Below are 20,391 nucleotides of genomic sequence, written 5' to 3'. Positions count from 1 at the left end.
TTCCCTCATCCCCCAGTCATTCTTTGTCTTTCGTCACAGGAGGTTGGCAGAGAAGTGTCGGAAAATTCGGAGTAGTCTCTTATGGAGGGTAGTACTCTTCGAAATGGGACTGGAGTTTTAAGTAGTCCTGTCAGCCTCTCAGTGAGAGCATGGGTGAAAGTTAGAGTCCGGAGATGCAGGGAGAGTCTTTCTGCGAAACCATCCGGACTTATATTAACCGCTCCACAAGCAATCAGCGTTGACGAGTTTCGCTGCCTGCTTCCTACACTCAAGTCCATGTCAGGAGCGATGCTACTACACTGTCACACTTGAGAGGCCGTGTTCCTGATCCACGGCGTAGATTCTGGTAAGATAGTTTCAGTTTTATATACATGATTGCTCAGAATCAAGGTATTAACATCCCTAGTGAGGGGATTATTGAACAGGGGGGTTTATACATAATATTGTTTGTGTCATTGCTGCGATGTGTGAGATGAGGCTCTGGCAATGGGTGAACTTTAGTTTCCTTACGGGAGTATTGCGGGGCTGTTTTTAGCGAGTTTTCTCCCTAGTGCAGAGGCGGTCCTGCAAGGCATTCCTGCTGTTCAGGTGTGGCCTAATTTACTACCTTGCTGGACTGACGGTGCAGGAGACGTAATGGTTTCTGTTGTCCGGGTCCTAGGAGGTGGTGAGTGCCCCGGCCATTGGAGGTTATAAAGGTGCCATTGTTTTTATTTTATTCTAGTCTCTAACAAAGCCGCAAGCTATGGAAGACTATGACCCGTTAGAGGGTACTCCCTCTTTAACTAAGTCTAGTACCTGTGTTTATTGTGAGGTTCCAGTAGATCCGCCTGCCTGCTCAACTATGTTCACCTTGCCTTGATAAGGTCTCGGCTTCTCGAAAGAAGAGAATGTCTACTCGCCCACCTCTGAGGGCTCCCCGTCCCATGAGGTGTGTCCCCTACATTCATCTCCGAGTACACATGCAGCACCCCAGGGCATGCCTATATCTCCTTCGGGGGAAATCCATTGGCCATCAGACTTTGCGGATCAACTGCAAACGGCGGTCTCAAAGGTGATTAGTGCCTTATCACGTTTTGCTAAGCGCAAGCAAAGGGTAAAATATGGCGATCAGGCCTAGGAGTCATATACTCCTATGGATATCTCAAAAAGGTTATCCACTGACGAGGACAACTCAGACTCTTCGGAGGACATTCCTTCTTGGTCGGAATCCATGTCATCTAAAGCACCGTCTGCAGAGGAGCCTAGCTTTAGGTTTAGGATGGAAAATTTGTGCTTTTTGCCGAAGTAGGTGCTTGCTACTCTCGAGGTTCTGGAACTACCGGAGGAACCTTCGATATCTAAGCTTGAGGACATGGTGGTACCTCAGACCTTCCCGGTTCCAGTTAAGATGACTAATATTATTAAGAATAATTGGGAGAGATTAGGTTCTTCCTTTTCCCCTTCTTCCTTTAAGAAACTGTTCCCCGTTCCGGACTCGGCTAGAGTTGTGGGGGACTGTCGCTAAGGTGGATTGTGCTATCTCTACGCTCGCCAAGCGAACGACTATTCCTCTTGAGGATAGTTCGTTGTTCAAGGAGCCTATGGATAAAAAGTTAGAAAACATGTTGAGGAAGATGTTTCAACACACAGGGTTTGTTTTTCAGCTGGCAGTGGCGGTTGCCCGAGCTGCAACATATTGGTGCGAATCTCTTATATGGTCGGGAGGAAAACTCCCCTCTAAGAAATACAGGAGAGAATTAAGGCCTTGAGGGTAGCTAATTCTTTTATTTGTGATGCCAATATGCAAATTATTCGCCAGAATGCTAAGGTTTCAGGGTTTTCTGTACTAGCCCGCAGGGCTCTGTGGCTAAAGTTGTGGTCTGCGGACATGACCCCTAAGTCCAGACTTCTATCCCTTCCTTTCAGGGAATAATCCTGTTAGGTCCAGGATTGGACTCGAATATATCCACGGTGACGGGAGGCAAGGGTGTTTTCCTACCGCAGGATAAGGTGGTTAAACCTACGGGATCTACTTTTCGTCCCTTTTGTGCGGGTAAGGCCAGGCACAAAAGCGTATCAGTCCAAGGGTGCTTGAAAGCCAGCTCAGTCTTGGAACAAGTCCAAAAAGAACAAGAAGCCCGCCGAAACAAAGTTGTCATGAAGGGGCGGCCCCTGACCGGTCTCCGGACCAAGTAGGGGGCAGATTATCTCTTTTCAGAGGCCTGGTTGCAGGATTTTCAGGACCCTTGGGGTTCTGGAGGTTGTCGTCCAAGGATACAGGATAGAGTTCAGAACTCATCCGCCCAGGGGCAGATTCCTCCTGTCAAATCTGTCTTCCAGACCAGAAAAGAGAGAAACCTTTCTAAACTGTGTGAGAGAAAATTCTGATTTGAGCTTATAATTTTTTATTGATTAAGGTTTTTTTTTCCCTTTGGAATAAGATGGACTAAGAGGCCCTGCAATCTGTTGCATGTTCTCTGTTTAAATACTAACGTTGAGCTTCCTATCCCTTTTTGTTCCTCTTGTATTGAGAGAACATTACATTACAAGGATAGACTTTTTGATTCTAGGGCAGATGTTGTTCAGTAGTCTCCTGTTCAGGCTAATCCGCAGCTTTCTCCTCATACGTCCCAATCTTCTGCAGTGCCCTGTGTTTCGTCTCAGGTTGGTTTTTCCTTGCAGGATATGGCTACCCATATATCGTCGGCAGTATCTGAGGCTTTGTCTGCTTTTCCTATTTTACAGGGGAAGCGCAAAAGAAAGTATAATGTTTCTGATTCTGTTGCAATTGTGTCTAGTGTTTCCTCTCATAAGTCTGAGGAGGAAGATACTTCAGTAGAATCTGAGAGTGAGATCTCGGATTCTAATAGTGTAAATCCTTCTTCTGAACCTGAGGTTGTTTCCTTTAGGTTTAAAGGGACAGTCTACACCAGAATTGTTATTGTTTTAAAAGATAGATAATCCCTTGTTTACCCATTCCCTAGTTTTGCATAACCAACACAGTTATATTTATATATTTTTTACCTCTGTGATTATCTTGTATCCAAGACTCTGCAGACTGCCCCTTTATTTCAGTTCTTTTGACAGACTTGCAGTTTAGCCAATCAGTGATGGCTCCCAGGTAACTTCACGAGCACAGTGTTATCTATATGAAAAACATGAAATAACAAGAAATTAGCATATGAACCTCCTAGGTTAAGCTTTCAACTAAGAATACCAAGAGAACAAAGAAAAATTGGTGATAAAATTAAATTGGAAAATAGTTTAAAATTACATGCCCTATTTGAATCATGAAAGTTTTTTTGGACTAGACTTTCCCTTTAAGCTTACCTTCACGTTCCAATACACAAGGTACACTTCAAGTTCCTAAGGTTTGCGTTTCTTTACCAGCACTTCCAGTTTATTGCACTTCCATTTGGTCTAGCTACTGCTCCAAGAGTTTTTACGAAGGTTCTAGGGGCTCTGCTTGCAGTGGCCAGAACCAGAGGTATAGCAGTAGTGCCATACTTGGACGATATTCTGGTTCAGGCACCTTCCTGTCGTCTGGCAGAAGACCATTCGAAAGCTCTTCTATTTCTTCTTCGATCTCATGGATGGAAGATAAACTTAGAACAGAGTTCTCTTATTCCCAGTACTAGGGTGAAATTCCTGGGTGCTATAATAGACCCCATATGCATATCCATACAGACCAGAGACGTTACAAGCTCACTTCCGCTTGTTTTGTCCTCCAGACCTCCTTAAGGCCCTCTGTGGCTCGGTGTATGGAGGTGATTGGTCTCATGGTGTCCAGCATGGACATCATTCCTTTTGCCAGATTCCATTTCAGACAACTTCAGCTGTGCATGCTGAGATAGTGGAACAGCGATTATTTGGATCGTTCTCAACAGATTTCTCTGGACAACCGGTTGAGAGAATCGCTCTCCTGGTGGCTCTGTCAAGATCACCTGTCTCAAGGGACATCCTTCTTGAGACCATCCTGGGAGATTGTGACTACGGACGCAAGTCTCTCAGGATGGGGAGCCACGAAGGCACAGGGTCTGTGGAGTCGAGAGGAATCCCTCCTCCCGATCAACATTTTGGAACTTTGAGTGATCTTCAATGCTCTGAATGCTTGGCCTCTTCTGGGTTCGTCCCAGTTTATCAGATTCCAATTATACATGACCATGGTGGCTTACATCAACCATCAGGGGGAACGAGGAGCTCCCTATCAAAGAGGTAAGTATCTCGGATTCTGGAGTGGGCGGAGGCCCACAACTGCTCACTGTCAGCGATCCACATTCTGGGTGTGGACAACTGGGAAGCGGATTTCCTCAGCAGACAATCCTTTAATCCAGGGGAATGGTCTCTCCATCCCGAGGTGTTTGCGGATATTTGCAGCAGATGAGGGACGCCGGAGATAGATCTCATGGTGCCCCAGCTCAATTCCAAGCTACCCAGAAATGGGTTGCAGTCCGGGGATCCTCAGGTGGAGCTAAAAGATGCATTAGCAGTGCCTTGGAGATTCAATCTAATTTACATTTTTCTGCCGTTGCCACTTCTCCCTCGCGTAGTGGCCCGCATCAAGCAGGAGCAGGCATCAGTGATCAGTGTTGCCGCGAAGGATGTGGTTCGCGGACCTGGTGGGGATGTCCTAATCTCTTCCGTGGAAGTTACCTTGTCACAGGGATCTGCTGGAACAGGGTCCTTTTGTTCATCAAAATCTAGATTCTCTAAGGCTGACTGCGTGGAGATTGAACGCTTAGTCTTAGCCAAGAGAGGTTTCTCTGAGAGGGTTATTGACACACTCGTCGCATCTATCTTAAGGTGTGGAAAGCTTACTTATTCTGGTGTGAGGAGCGTGGTTTCGCCTGGCATAAGGTCAAGGCTGCCAGAATTCTTTCCTTTCTCCAGGAGGGTCTAGAGAAGGCCTTTCTGCCAGTTCCCTGAGGGGACAGATTTCGGCCCTTTGTTTTACTGCACAGGAGACTCGCTGAGCTCCCTGACGTACAATCCTTCATTAAGGCGCTGATCAGGATCAGATCTGTGTTCAGATCTAATGCTCCACCTTGGAGTTTTAATCTTGTTCTTAAGTTTTTGCAACAGGCTACGTGCGAGCCTATGCATTAGATTGACATTAAATTGTTGTCCTGGAAGGTTCTTTTTCTATTGGCTATTGCGTCGGCACGCAGAGTTTCTGAAATGGATGCCTTACAATGTGAGCCTCCTTATCTGGTGTTCCACACTGATAAGGCTGTTCTACATACCCACTTGGGTTTTCTTCCTAAGGTGGTGTCTGATCGTAACATCAATCAGGAGATTGTGGTTCCTTCCTTATGTCCTAATCCTCCTCCTTCAATGGAACGTTTACTTCATAATTTGGATGTGGTTCGAGCTTTGAAATTCTATCTTCAAGCTACTAAGGATTTTAGATAATCTTCTCCTTGGTTTGTTATCTACTCTCGGAAGCATAAGGGTCTGAAGGTTTCTTTGACTTCCTTATCTTTTTGATTGAGGAGTGTTATACGCTTAGTGGGACTTAGACCTCCTCAGAGGATTACGGCTCATTCCACTATAGCAGTTGCTTCCTCGTGGGCCTTTAAGAACGAGGCCTCTATGGATCATATTTGTAAGGCGGCTACCTTGTCCTCCTTACATACTTTTTCAAAATTCTACAAATTTTACGTTTTTGCTGCGGCTGAAGCAGCTTTTAGGAGAGGTTGTACAGGCTGTGGTGCCCTCAGATCAGGGTCCGCATTTTTTTTACCCCCTCCTGTTATCATTCAGTGTCCTCTAGAGCTTGGGTATAGTTTTCCCAACAGTAAAGAATGATGCCGTGGACTCTCTCCTCATATTAAGAAGGAAAACCTAAATTAAGCTTACCTGATAATTTCATTTCCTTCTGTATGAGTGTCTATGGCACCCGCCCGTATACTCCTATGGGCAGACCAAAATGTATTTTCTCTTCCGGCACCATTTATACCCTGATATTTCTCCTACTGTTCCTTGTTCCCTTGGCAGAATGATTGGGATATTAAGGGGAGTATTTAAGCCTTTGGCTGGGATGTCTTTGCCTCCTCCTGGTGGCCAGGTTCAGTATTTCCCAACAGCAAGGAATGATGCTGTGGACTCTCCTCATACTGAAATAAATGAAATTTTCAGGCAATTTGTAGCCACAAAGAAGAAAAGCATCCCACACACAACACTACTATATACAGTAGATGTAGTAATCCCATATCTTATTTATGAAAAACATCCTTTTGTTTGATTGAATCTGACCTGCTCTCTAAGATGATTCACTGGTGGTCTTAGTACGATGCCTATTTTTTTCATACTTTTATATACACCTGCTAATATAATAACTAGTGGTGGGTGAATTACAGTTAACATCAGCGTAGTGGTGTGCATGGTGTTTAGAATTTATGTAATTCGGACATTTTGTTTTACAGCCACGAAGATCTTAGTTCAAGTCCTGAAACTACATTGAATGGACCTGCATGACAAAGTCGAGCCTCTGAAGCCCCTATACACTGTACCAGGAATGTAGGCTCCCAGGTACCTGTGGGGAGATGCCACCTTGTCTCATTGAATTGCAGAACTTTGTCTCTGTGGAACTGGATAGTGCACATCGGACAGTGGAAGCAGAGCACACTCTCTGGAAGTCTTGTACTTGACCTGCAACTTGAAAATGTAGCACTAGGACTGACTGGGCCTAATTTAATAATGCACATCCTGCTTCCCCATCCCTCTGGTCTACCGGATGCAGAGAGTTGCGTGCCAGGCAGAATGAAACTGGGTCTCCAATCGTGTCGCCCTTTTATATCTACGCTGTCATCTTGTTTTTAGCAATAATTCCTATGTTGCTGCAGAGACATTGCCAAACTGTCTACTTTGCCATGCTTACTTATCCTCATACATACGTGACTGGCCCATACATGGCCAAATTACTGGACATAATTGCACAGACTTATGGTCCCATTATTTCTTTTTTGTGCACTTTAGCCAGTGTTTTAATGCAATGACTCCTTTTTCATTAGGGTCCTTGCCCACAGTACTATTTAATCAGTATTCTTATGGCATTCATTGTTTTTGATGGCTATAAATAGTGGACTTGAGCGAGGTTCTGGAGCAGCCAGCATCCAGTTTGCTGTAGGATTCTTTAAATGACAACAGTGGACAAAGATCTGCTCATGTAGTAATATTCCGCACTGACAATGATGTCTTTGCCAAACAAATGTTTTAGACTCATTGTAACTTGGTGAAAGTTTTTATGTGCTCCCAACAGTGTTTTCCCTATACTCTGCTCTTAGATGTAGATCTGCCACGTTTAGCACCTTATTATAATCCCAGCTGTATTTACAATGTATAGTGCCCCAACCTATTGGACTGCTCAGTGATGCCTCTTTACTTTTTCTAATTTGTTAACCCTGTATGGTTCTCAAGTCTTTCCTTCTGCCCAAAAAGGTGCCTCATAACTTATTGGTATTTGCTTTGTATAGTGCCCAATCTCCAACTGCCGAACGTAGTTTCTCATTATGACCTAATGTGTCTATCCTGTACTCTTTCCCAGCATATCCTCCTCCCCAATGAGGTGTCTCATAAACCCTGCAGTGTTTACCCTGTACAATGATGCAACAGAATGCCCAATGTGGTGCCTCTTTTTATAATCCATTGTCTACCCGTATGGTGCCCCAGCTTGTCCTTCACACTACAATGCCAGTTGTGTTTGCTCCATCTTATCCCTCAATCTATTTGATGCAGTATGGAACATTATTTGCCTCCTTTTAGTCATCCACTAGTATGGAGTGATGTATAATTGAACACTGGGAGGTTGGCGTTCTGATAGAATTCTTACAGAATGATGACGTGGATCTGATGTTAATGTATAGCCGCTGGGAGGTTAGTTCATCTAAACATTAAAGGGACAAACTTATCTTTTCTGTCATGCATTTAAAGAGCAGATTTTAAGCATTAAAAGTGTATTTTTATGTAAAAAAAATGTTAATTGTCTAAATAGAATGTGTGCTGCAACTAGGGATAGACCGATAACATTTTTTCAGGGCCGATACCGATTATTGACCACCTTTCAGGCTGGTAACAGGGGCCGATATTCTGTACATTTAAAGTTTTGAAAAATCAACACAATTTCTACACAAATCTTGTATAAACTGAACATGCTTATTACAATTTTAAACATTAAAAGTAAACAACTGGAAAAAATAAAGTGCTTGAAAATTAACTTATTAAATGACTTCCCAAAACATAGAAAATGGCATAAATCCCTTTTAATCTGCACACTGATATAAAATTTAAGTCACTACTGCAAAGCTAGATACTACAAGATTTCTTCAGTACTCCCTTTTAAGTAGAAAAACATAGTGGAGAAAGCATAACATTTCAGCATGTTCTGCTGTTAAATGTCTTTTGTTTTTTTCATATATTGCTGCCACGTCACTAAAAACACACTCATTTGGTTCACTTTACAGATAAGGGTTATAAGTAAAGTAAACAAATATATATATATATATATATATATATATATATATATATATATATATATATATATATATATATATTGCCACTTCACAGAGAAATAAAGGACATGCTGGAATATCAGTGCTAGATTTATTTATTTGCTTTAATTTTTAATATGCTCATATATTTACTGGATTGCAAATACCTTCCCTGGTACTGAGGTGTGGACTATAAGTTTCTTTATTATGTCACTTATCGGCAGTTTTATACATGTGTAACAGCGCCATCTAATGGTCAGAACATTGCTATCCACTGTTAGAGAATATTGATACTGGTCTCCTATACTGCATAGCTTTCCATCTAAAGGGGAGGAGAGTCCACGGCTTCATTACTTGTGGGAAAAAAGAACCTGGCTTCCAGGAGGAGGCAAAGACACCCCAGCCAAAGGCTTAAATAACTCCCCCACTTTCCTCATCCCCCAGTCATTCTTTGTCTTTTGTCACAGGAGGTTGGCAGAGAAGTGTTGGAAGATTCGGAGTAGTCTCTTATGGAGGGTAGTTCTCTTCGGAATGAGACTGGAGTTTTAAGTAGCCCTGTCAGCCTCTCAGTGAGTGCTTGGGTGAAAGTTAGAGTCCAGAGATACAGGGAGAGTCTTTTTGCGAAACCATACTGACTCAGATTAACAGCTCCATAAGCAATCAGCGTTGACGAGTTTTGCTGCCTGCTTTCTACACTCAAGTCCATGTCAGGAGCGATGCTACTATACTGTCACTTGAGAGGACGTGTTCCTGTTCCACGGCGTATATTCTGGTAAGATAGTTTAATTTTTTTATACACATAAGGATAACACAGAAGACAGGGTCACAGTATGATACATTTTATCTTTATAGAATCAAGGGTTAATATCACTGGTAGGGGGATTATTAAACGGGGGATTTGTGCATAATATTGTTTGTTATGTCATTGCTGCGATGTGTGAGATGTGGCTCTGGCAATGGGTGGACTTTAGTTTCATTTCTGGGAGTATTTGTGCGGCAGTTTTGGCACGTCTTCTTCCTAGTGCAGGGGTGGTCCTGCGAGGTATTCCTTCTGTCGGGTGGGGCCTATCGACTTCCTTGCTTGACCGGCGGCGCAGGAGACGTAACTGTTTCTATGGTCCGGGTCATAGGAGGTGGTGAGTGCCCCAGCCATTGGAGGTTATAAAGGTGCCATTTTTATTAGATTATAACTAGTCCGTAGTAAGGCCGCAAGCTATGGAGGACTCGAACGCGTTGGAGGGTACTCCCTCTTTAACTAAGTCTAGTACCTGTGTTTACTGCGAGGAGGTTCTGGTAGATCCGCCTGCTCAACTATGTCCCACATGCCTTGATAAAGTCATGACATCTCAAAAAAAAGGATGTGTAGTATTGCTGAGCCGTCCACCCATGAGGGCTCCCCGTCTCGTGAGGTGCGTTCCCTACATACATCTGAGTACACATGCAGTTTGTCTATTTTTCCTTCAGGAGAGATCCGTTGGCCATCAGATTTTGCGGATCAACTGCAAACGGCGCAAGTGTAAGGTAAAATTTGTCGATCCAGCCCAGGGGTCTTATAATCCAATGGAATGGATATCTCGGAAAGATTATCCGCTGATAAGGACGACTCCGGCTCTTCGGAGGACGTTCTTCTGGGTCGGAGTCCATGTCATCGATAGCTCCCACTGCAGAGGAGCCTGACTTTAGGTTTAGGATGGAAAATTAGCGCATTTTGCTGAAGCAGGTGCTTGCTACCCTAGAGGTTCCAGAACCAAAACTACCTGAGGAATCGTCGTTTCCTAAGCTTGATAAAGTGTGGTACCTCAGACCTTCCCGGTTCCTGTTAAGATGGCTAACATTATTAAGAATGAATGGGAGAGATAAGGTTCTTCCTTTTCCCATTCTTCCTTTAAGAAGCTGTTTCGCTGTCCTGGACTCTAAGCTCCAGATATGGGGGACAGTCCCTAAGGTGGATGATGCTATCTCTATACTCGCGAAGCGGACGACTATTCCTCTTCCTCGTTTAAAGAGCCCATGGATAAAAAGTTGGAGAACATGTTAAGAAAGATGTTCCAACACACGGGGTTTGTTTTTCAGCCGGCAGCGGCAGTTGCCGGAGCTTCGACATATTGGTGCGAATCTCCGTTTGACATGGTAGAGAGGGAGACTCCCCCCCCCCCCCCGGGACGAGATACAGGAGAGAATTAAGGCCTTGAGGGTCGCTAATTCTTTTATTTGTGATGCCAATATGCAAATTATTCGCCTGAACGCAAAGGTGTCAGGTTTTTATGTTTTGGCCGCAGGTCTCTGTGGCTAAAATAGTGGTCTGCGGACATGACATCTATCCCTTCCCTTTCAGAGAAAGATCCTGTTCGGTCCAGGATTGGACTCGATCATATCCACGGTTACAGGAGGCAAGGGCGCTTTCCTACCACAGGATAAAAAGGTTAAGCCTAAGGGGTCTACTTTTCGTCCCTTTCGTGCAGACAAGGCCCAACGCCAGCACCCCGCCGCGAAAGCGGATCAGTCCAAGGGTACTTCGAAACCAGCTCAGTCTTGGAATAAGTCTAAGCAGAACAAGAAGCCAGCCGAAACAGTCGGCATGAAGAGGCGGCCCCCGACCGGTCTCCGGACCAAGTAGGGGGCAGATTATCTCTCTTCTCGGAGGCCTGGTTGCAGGATGTTCAGGACCCTTGGGTTCTGGAGGCTGTTGCCCAGGTATACAAGATAGGGTTCAGATCTCATCAGCCCAGGGGCAGATTTCTCCTGTCAAATCTGTCTTCCAGACCAAAAAAGAGAGCAACCTTTCTAGACTGTGTGAGGGATCTCTCTTCTCTGAGTTATTGTACCAGTACCCCCAGCAGAGAGGGGTCTAGGGTACTATTCAAACCTTTTCGTGGTCCCAAAGAAGAAGTACACGCTCCGCCCGATTCTAGACCTACAATGTTTAAACCAGTTTCTGGCTGTTCCATCGTTCAAAATGGAAATAATCAGATCGATTCCGCCCCTAGTTCAAGAGGGTCAGTTCATGGCGACAATAGACTTGAAGGATGCCTACCTTCATGTGCCGATCCCTTTGGTCTGGCGACGGCCCCAAGAGTCTTTACGGAGGTTATAGGGGCGCTACTTACAGTGGCCAGATCCAGAGGCATTGCTGTTGCGCCCTATCTGGATGACATTCTAGTCCAGGTGCCATCGTTCAGTCTAGCAGAGGATCACTCCAGGGCCCTTCTTTCATTACTCCAATCTTACGGTTGAAAGAAACTCAGGAAAGAGCTCCCTGATTCCCAGCAACAGGGTGGAGTTCCTGGGAACGATAATATATCAATGAAGATATTTCTCACATATCAGCAATGCTGGAAGATTGCGTTCACCTTTCTTGCCCTTCACTCCTCCTCCAGTCCCTCTGTGGCTCAGAGTATGGATGTGATCGGGCTCATGGTGTCCAGCATCAATCTCATTCCATTAGTCAGGTTCCATCTCAAACCGTTTCAGCTGTGTATGTTGAGACAGTGGAACAGTGATCATTCAGATCTATCTCAACAGATTTCTCTGCATGTTTGGATAAGGGATTCCCTTTCTTGGTGGATCCATCCGCAACAACTGTCCCAGGGGACATCCTTTCTGAGACCGTCCTGGGAGATTGTGACCACGAATGCGAGTCTAGCAGGATTGGGTGCTGTTTGGGGTTCCAGGATGGCACAGGGAAAGTGGTCTCGAGAAGAGTCTCTCCTTCTGATCAATATTCTGGAACTTCGAGCGATCTACAATGCTCTGAAGGCCTGGCCTCTCCTGGGGTCATTCAACTTCATCAGTTTCCAGACAGACAACATTACCTCAGTGGCTTACATCAACCACCAGGGGGGGACGAGAAGCTCCCTAGCAATGAGGGAGGTTTCTCGGATATTGGTTTCTCGGCTGCTCGCTCTCAGCAATCCACATTCCGGGTGTGGACAACTGGGAAGCAGATTTCTCTTGTTAAGTGTGTTCAGTCCACGGGTCATCCATTACTTATGGGATATATTCTCCTTCCCAACAGGAAGTTGCAAGAGGATCACCCAAAGCAGAGCTGCTATATAGCTCCTCCCCTCACATGTCATATCCAGTCATTCTCTTGCAACTCTCAGGATTGGGGATTACTCAGATCTGTCCCCTTTACTAAATCTGGACCAGGAGACCAGAGATTCTCTTCTCTGGTTGTTGTCTCGGGTTCATCTGTCCAAAGGAATGACTTTTCGCAGGCCAGATTGGACGATTGTAACAACAGATGCCAGTCTGCTAGGCTGGGGAGCAGTCTGGAACTCCCTGAAGGCTCAGGGATCGTGGACTCAGGAGGAGAAACTCCTCCCAATCAACATTCTGGAATTAAGAGCCATATTCAATGCTCTTCTAGCTTGGCCTCAGTTAGCAACACTGAGGTTCATCAGATTTCAGTCGGACAACATCACGACTGTGGCTTACATCAATCATCAAGGGGGAACCAGGAGTTCCCTAGCGATGCTGGAAGTCTCGAAGATAATTCGCTGGGCAGAGTCTCATTCTTGCCACCTGTCAGCGATCTACATCCCAGGCGTGGAGAACTGGGAGGCGGACTTTTTAAGTCGCCAGACCTTTCATCCGGGGGAGTGGGAACTTCACCCGGAGGTCTTTGCCCAACTAATTCTTCGTTGGGGCGAACCGGAACTGGATCTCATGGCATCTCGTCAGAACGCCAAGCTTCCTTGTTACGGATCCAGGTCCAGGGACCCGGGAGCGGTGCTGATAGATGCACTAGCAGCCCATTGGTTTTTCAACATGGCTTATGTGTTTCCACCGTTTCCGTTGCTGCCTTGACTGATCGCCAGGATCAAACAGGAGAGAGCATCGGTGATTCTGATAGCGCCTGCGTGGCCACGCAGGACCTGGTATGCAGACCTAGTGGACATGTCGTCCTGTCCACCATGGTCTCTGCCTCTGAGGCAGGACCTTCTAATTCAGGGTCCTTTCAACCATCCAAGCCTAATTTCTCTGAGGCTGACTGCATGGAGATTGAACGCTTGATTCTATCAAAGCGTGGTTTCTCGGAGTCGGTTATTGATACATTAATACAGGCTCGGAAACCTGTTACCAGAAAAATTTACCATAAGATATGGCGTAAATATTTATATTGGTGTGAATCCAAGAGTTACTCATGGAGTAAGGTTAGGATTCCTAGGATATTGTCTTTTCTACAAGAGGGTTTAGAAAAGGGTTTATCCGCTAGTTCGTTAAAGGGACAGATTTCTGCTCTGTCTATTCTTTTACACAAACGTCTGGCAGAAGTTCCAGACGTTCAGGCTTTTTGTCAGGCTTTAGCTAGGATTAAGCCTGTGTTTAAGACTGTTGCTCTGCCGTGGAGCTTAAACTTAGTTCTTAAAGTTCTCCAAGGTGTTCCGTTTGAACCCCTTCATTCCATTGATATTAAGCTGTTATCTTGGAAAGTTCTGTTTTTGATGGCTATTTCCTCGGCTCGAAGAGTCTCTGAGTTATCTGCCTTACATTGTGATTCTCCTTATCTGATTTTTCATTCAGACAAGGTAGTTCTGCGTACTAAACCTGGGTTTTTACCTAAGGTAGTTTCTAATAGGAATATCAATCAAGAGATTGTTGTTCCATCATTATGTCCTAATCCTTCTTCAAAGAAGGAACGTCTTTTGCATAATCTGGACGTAGTCCGTGCCCTGAAGTTCTACTTACAGGCAACTAAAGATTTTCGGCAAACTTCTTCTCTGTTTGTCGTTTATTCTGGACAGAGGAGAGGTCAAAAGGCTTCGGCCACCCCTCTCTCTTTTTGGCTTCGTAGCATAATACGTTTAGCCTATGAGACTGCTGGACAGCAGCCCCCTGAAAGAATTACAGCTCATTCCACTAGAGCTGTGGCTTCCACCTGGGCCTTTAAGAATGAGGCCTCTGTTGAACAGATTTGCAAGGCTGCAACTTGGTCTTCACTTCATACCTTTTCAAAATTTTACAAATTTGACACTTTTGCTTCTTAGGAGGCTGTTTTTGGGAGAAAGGTTCTACAGGCAGTGGTTCCTTCTGTTTAAAGTTCCTGCCTTGTCCCTCCCATCATCCGTGTACTTTAGCTTTGGTATTGGTATCCCATTAGTAATGGATGACCCGTGGACTGAACACACTTAACAAGAGAAAACATAATTTATGCTTACCTGATAAATTTATTTCTCTTGTAGTGTGTTCAGTCCACGGCCCGCCCTGTCTTTTTTGAGGCAGTTCTAAATTTTAATTAATACTCCAGTCACCACTGCACCCTATAGTTTCTCCTTTCTCGTCTTGTTTCGGTCGAATGACTGGATATGACATGTGAGGGGAGGAGCTATATAGCAGCTCTGCTTTGGGTGATCCTCTTGCAACTTCCTGTTGGGAAGGAGAATATATCCCATAAGTAATGGATGACCCGTGGACTGAACACACTACAAGAGAAATAAATTTATCAGGTAAGCATAAATTATTTTTTTCTAAGCTGGAAATCCTTCCATCCGGGGGAATGGTCTCTCACCCCCGAGGTGTTTGCAGAGGTTTGCCTCCGATGGGGGACGCCGGAGATAGATCTCTTGGTGTCCAGACTCGGTTTCAAGCTACCCAGATACGGGTCACGGTACAGGGATTCCCAGGCACAGCTGACAGACGCTTTAGCGGTTCCTTGGGGGTTCAACCTAGTTTACATTTTTCCACTGTTGCCAGTTCTACCTCGAGTAGTGGCCTGCATCAAGCAGGAGCAAGCTTTGGCTATTCTGACTGCTCCGTTGTTGCCGCAGGAGGACGTGGTTTGCGGATCTGATGGAATTGGCAGTCTCCTCCATGGAGGTTACCCTGTCGCAGGGATCTGTTGGTACAGGGTTGCTTTCAACATCAAAATCTGGATTCTCTGAGGCTGACTGCGTGGAGAATGAACGCTTAGTCTTGGCCAAGAGAGGGTTTTCTGAGAGAGTGATTGATACTCTCATTCAGGCCAGAAAGCTGGTCACTCGTCACATCTATCATAAGGTGTGGAGGACTTACTTGTCCTGGTGTGAGAAGCATGGATATTCTTGGCACAAGGTTAAGGTATCCAGGATTCTGTCCTTTCTCCAGGATGGACTGGATAAGGTGCTTCCGGCCAGTTCTTTGAAGGGACAGATTTCGGCTTTATCTGTTCTGTTGCATAAGAGGCTTGCTGAGCTTCCTGATATCCAGGCTCTGTGTAGAATCAGGCCTGTTTTTAGACAGTCTGCTCCTTACTGGAGTTTGAACTTGGTTCTGAAGGTGTTGCAGAGGGTTCAGTTTGATCCTATGCACTCTATTGACATTAAGTTACTTTCTTGGAAGGTTCTGTTTTTGTTGGCTATTGCATCGGCACGCAGATAAGGCTGTTCTGCGCACTGATTTGGGATTTCTTCCCAAGGTTGTGTCTACCGGTAACATCAATCAGGAAATAGTTGTTTCTTCTTTGTGTCCTAACCCTTCTTCTCCTAAGAAGAGATTACTTCAAAATTTGGATGTGGTTCGTGCTTTAAAGTTTTATCTTCAGGCTCCGAAGGATTTCAGACAGTCTACATCTCTTTTTGTGTTGTATTCAGGGAAGCGCAATGGGCAGAAAGCCTCTTCAACTTCTTTGTCCTTTTGGTTGAGTAGCATGATTCGCTTGGCCTACGAGACAGCGGGACATAAGCCTCCTCAGAGGATTACGGCTCATTCAACTAGAGCTGTGGCTTCTTCTTGGGCCTTCAAAAATGAGGCCTCTATGGAGCAGATTCGTAAGGCCGCTACCTGGTCCTCCTTACATACCTTTACAAAATTTTACAAATTTGAAGTTTTTGCTTTGGCGGAAACCGTTTTTGGGAGAAAGGTTTTACAGGCTTTGGTGCCCTCAGATTAGGGTCCACTTTCTTGCCCTCCCGTTTTTTCATTCAGTGTCCTCTAGAGCTTGGGTATTTGTTCGCACAAGTAATAAATTAAGCCGTGGACTCTCCTCCCCTTTAGATGGAAAATATAAATTATGCTTGATAATTTAATTTCCATCGTGGGGAGGAGAGTCCACGGCTCCTGCCCGTTGCTCCGGTGGGCGGACCTAAAATTAATATTATTCTTCGGGCACCATTTATACCCTGATATTTCTCCTACTGTTCCTTGTTCCCTCGGCAGAATGACTGGGGGATGAGGGAAGTGGAGGGAGGTATTTAAGCCTTTGGCTGGGGTGTCTTTGCCTCCTCCTGGTGGCCAGGTTCTTATTTCCCACAAGTAATAAATGAAGCCGTAGACTCTCCTCCCCACGATGGAAATGAAATTATCAGGTAAGCCTAATTTATATTTCTTTTACAAAGATATGACGAGTCCACGGATTTCATCCTTAGTTGTGGGAATATTAACCTTAATTAATTAAGTGGCAAAGAGCACATCAGCAGAGCTGTATATATATAGCCCCTCCACCCTCGGTCATTCTCTTTACCTGTGTTATACTAGGAAGACATGGTAAAGTGAGGTTTTAGTTTCTTCAATCAAGAAGTTTATTTTAAATGGTACCGGTGCGTACTATTTTGCTCAGGGGGATATGGAAGAAGATTTCTGCCCTGAGGTTTGATGATCTTAGCATTTGTAACTAAGATCCACGCTGGTTCCCACACGACTTCTGAAGGTAACCATGAGACATCTTTAGTGTGGAGACCGGTTTCATGCTGCAAGCAGCATTAAGGTATCTGCAGCCTTTTTTTCTGAGGAGACTTGGTGTATCAGAACTGGCTGGCATTATTTCCCTGTATGGGAATGGGGTAAGCAGTGAAACCTATTTTAATAAGAGGGGTGTTACTGGAGTCCCTATTTTATATTTATCATTAGTTGATATTTGGGCATTATGTGACATGGGAGACAATATAAAAAACAATGTTTTATGGTTTTTATTTTTGGCACTTAAAACTTATTGGTTTTATGCTTGAGGGTTATATTGTGTGTGTATTTTTACTTTAGTGCAAAACTGCATTTCCATGCGGTGTTGTTTGTGCCTACTCCAACTTTTGACCTTAAGGGACGGAGCCTATTTTGGCGCTATTTCGTCAGGCTTAGCAGCAGAAAACAGTAACTCTGTGGCTCCTGGACTGTGTAGCTGGTCTGAAGGGTTGGAAACTTGATTCGAAGTACCCTGGGGGCAGGTAGGCGCCACAGCAGTGATGTGGCGAGGTGCAGTGTGTATTTTTATCTATCTTTTGACTACATGTTGATATAAGTACTTCTAAAGCCTTATTTCTGCCCTTGCTTCTGGGTGCAGTAATTTTTGGATTAACCAACGATATTAAGTTAAATTTAACGGTTTTTTTTGCATTTTGGAAAAATTGTTCATTTTTTCTTTTCTTAAAGGCACAGTACACGTTTTTTCTAATGTTTATTTTATGCTATAAATAAGTGTTTAAACGACTTTTGTGGTGTTACTATTCTGTTCAACATGTCTGACATTGAGGTTTCTCATTGTTCTATGTGTTTAGAAGCTATTGTGCAACCCCCTGTTACATTGTGTAACTTTTGTACTGAAAGGGCTTTACAATGTAAAAAGCATATTTTAAATAAAGTAAGTGTGCCTAAGGATGATTCTCAGTCTGAAGAGAATCAGGATATGCCATCCAATTCTCCCCAAGTGTCACAAACTTTTATGCCCACACAAGCGACGCCTAGTACTTCTAGTGCGTCTAATTCCTTTACTCTGCAGGAGATGGCTGCAGTTATGTCAACTACCCTTACAGAGGTATTGTCTAAATTATCAGTGTTGCAGGGTAAATGCAGTAGGTCAAGTATTAATGTAAATACTGAATCCTCTAATGCTTTATTAGCTATTTCCGATGTTCCCTCACAGGCTCTTAGTTGGAAATCAGGGAATTACTGTCTGAGGGTGAAATTTCTGATTCAGGGAATGTTTTGCCTCAGACAGATTCGGATGCTATGTCATTTAAATTTAAGCTTGAACACATCTGCCTGTTGCTTAGGGAGGTTTTAGCGACTCTGGATGATTGTGATCCTATTGTGATTCCTCCAGAGAAATTGTGTAAAATGGATAAATATTTGGAAGTTCCTACTTACACTGATGTTTTTCCGGTTCCTAAGAGGATTTCGGAAATTATTAGTAAGGAATGGGATAGATCAGGTATACCGTTTTTCTCCCTTTCCTAATTTTAAGAAAATGTTTCCTACATCAGATACCATTCTGGACTCATGGAAAGCTGTCCCTAAGGTAGAGGGAGCTATATCTTCCCTAGCTAAGCGTACTACTATACCCATTGAGGATAGTTGTGCTTTCAAGGATCCTCTGGATAAGAAATTAGAGGGTCTACTAAAGAAATTATTTGTTAATCAGGGATTTCTTTTACAACCTACGGCTTGCATTGTTCCAGTAACTAATGCAGCAGCTTTTTGGTTTGAGGCTCTAGAAGAGTCTCTTAAGGTTGAGACTCCATTATATGACATTCTAGATAGAATTAAGGCTCTTAAGCTAGCTAATTCTTTTATTACTGATGCCGCTTTTCAGATTGCTAAATTAGCGGCAAGAAATGCAGGATTTGCTATTTTAGCACGTAGAGCATTGTGGCTCAAATCTTGGTCTGCTGATGTGTCATCAAAACATAAGCTTTTAGCTATTCCCTTTAAGGGTAAGACCCTTTTTGGGCCAGAATTGAAGGAGATCATTTCTGATATTACAGGAGGTAAGGGCCATGCCCTACCTCAGGATAGGTCTGTTAAAATGAGGGGTAAACGGAATAATTTTCGTTCCTTTCGGAACTTTAAAGGAGGACCCCCCGCTTCTTCTTCCACAAAGCAGCATGAAGGGGTGGCCCCCGATCCGGGACCGGATCTAGTAAGGGGCAGACTTTCTTTCTTTGCTCAGGCAAGTGATGTTCAGGATTCCTGGGAACTAGAAATAGTGACCCACGGTTATCAATTGGAATTCAAGGATGTTCTCCCAAGAGGGAGATTTCATCTTTCAAGATTATCTGCAAACCAGATAAAAAGAGAGGCGTTCTTACACTGTGTAAAATACCTTTTTACTATGGGAGTAATCTGTCCTGTTCCAAAATTGGAACAGGGACAGGGGTTTTACTCAAACCTATTTGTGGTCCCCAAAAAAGAGGGAACGTTCAGACCCATTTTTGACCTCAAGTGTCTAAACAAATTTCTAAGAGTTCCATCATTCAAGATGGAGACAATTCGAACGATTTTGCCAATGATCCATTAGGGTCAATATATGACTACCGTGGATTTGAAGGATGCTTACCTTCATATTCCAATCCACAAAGATCATCATCAGTTTCTAAGTTTTGCCTTCTTGGACAAACATTATCAGTTTGTGGCTCTTCCTTTCGGGTTGGCCACAGTACCCAGAATCTTCACAAAGGTTCTAGGGTCTCTTTTGGCGGTTCTCAGACCGCAAGGGATAGAAAGGGTTCCTTTTCTGGGAACTCTGATAGACTCGGTAGCCATGAAAGTATTTCTGACGGAGGTCAGAAAATCAAAGATTTTGAATACTTGCCGAGCACTTCTGTCCATTCCTCGGCCATCAATGGCTCAGTGTATGGAGGTAATCGGATTAATGGTAGCGGCAATGGACATCGTTCCGTTTGCTTGCTTTCATCTCAGACCACTGCAACTGTGCATGCTCGGTCAGTGGAATGGGGATTATGCAGATTTATCTCCAAAGATAATTCTGGATCAAGAGATCAGAAACTCTTCTTTGGTGGTTGTCGCCAGATCATCTGTCCAGGGGACTTGTTTCCGCAGACCCTCGTGGGTGATAGTGACAACAGATGCCAGCCTTCTGGGCTGGGGTGCAGTTTGGAACTCCCTGAAGGCTCAGGGTGTTTGGACTCAGGTGGAGTCTCTACTTCCAATCAATATTCTGGAACTGAGAGCAATATTCAATGCTCTTCAGGCGTGGCCTCAGTTGGCTTCG

General features: G+C 44.3%; 1 protein-coding gene across 1 annotated transcript in view; it reads left to right on the top strand.

Moving 5' to 3' along the window:
* PPP6R2 (protein phosphatase 6 regulatory subunit 2) overlaps positions 1-8,182 on the top strand; it is a gene marked incomplete in the record, with an annotated part of 934,057 nt that extends 925,875 nt beyond the window's left edge. The window contains 1 exon segment of the mRNA XM_053716315.1: positions 6,408-8,182. Coding sequence (XP_053572290.1) covers positions 6,408-6,459 — 52 coding nt within the window.
* Between the last annotated feature and the right edge of the window lie 12,209 nt (positions 8,183-20,391).

This window comes from Bombina bombina, chromosome 6 (genome assembly GCF_027579735.1).
Source record: "Bombina bombina isolate aBomBom1 chromosome 6, aBomBom1.pri, whole genome shotgun sequence".
Classification (NCBI taxonomy): Eukaryota; Metazoa; Chordata; class Amphibia; order Anura; family Bombinatoridae; genus Bombina; species Bombina bombina.
Note: the sequence above shows the minus strand (reverse complement) of the source record. Positions and strands in the feature narration are given on the sequence as shown.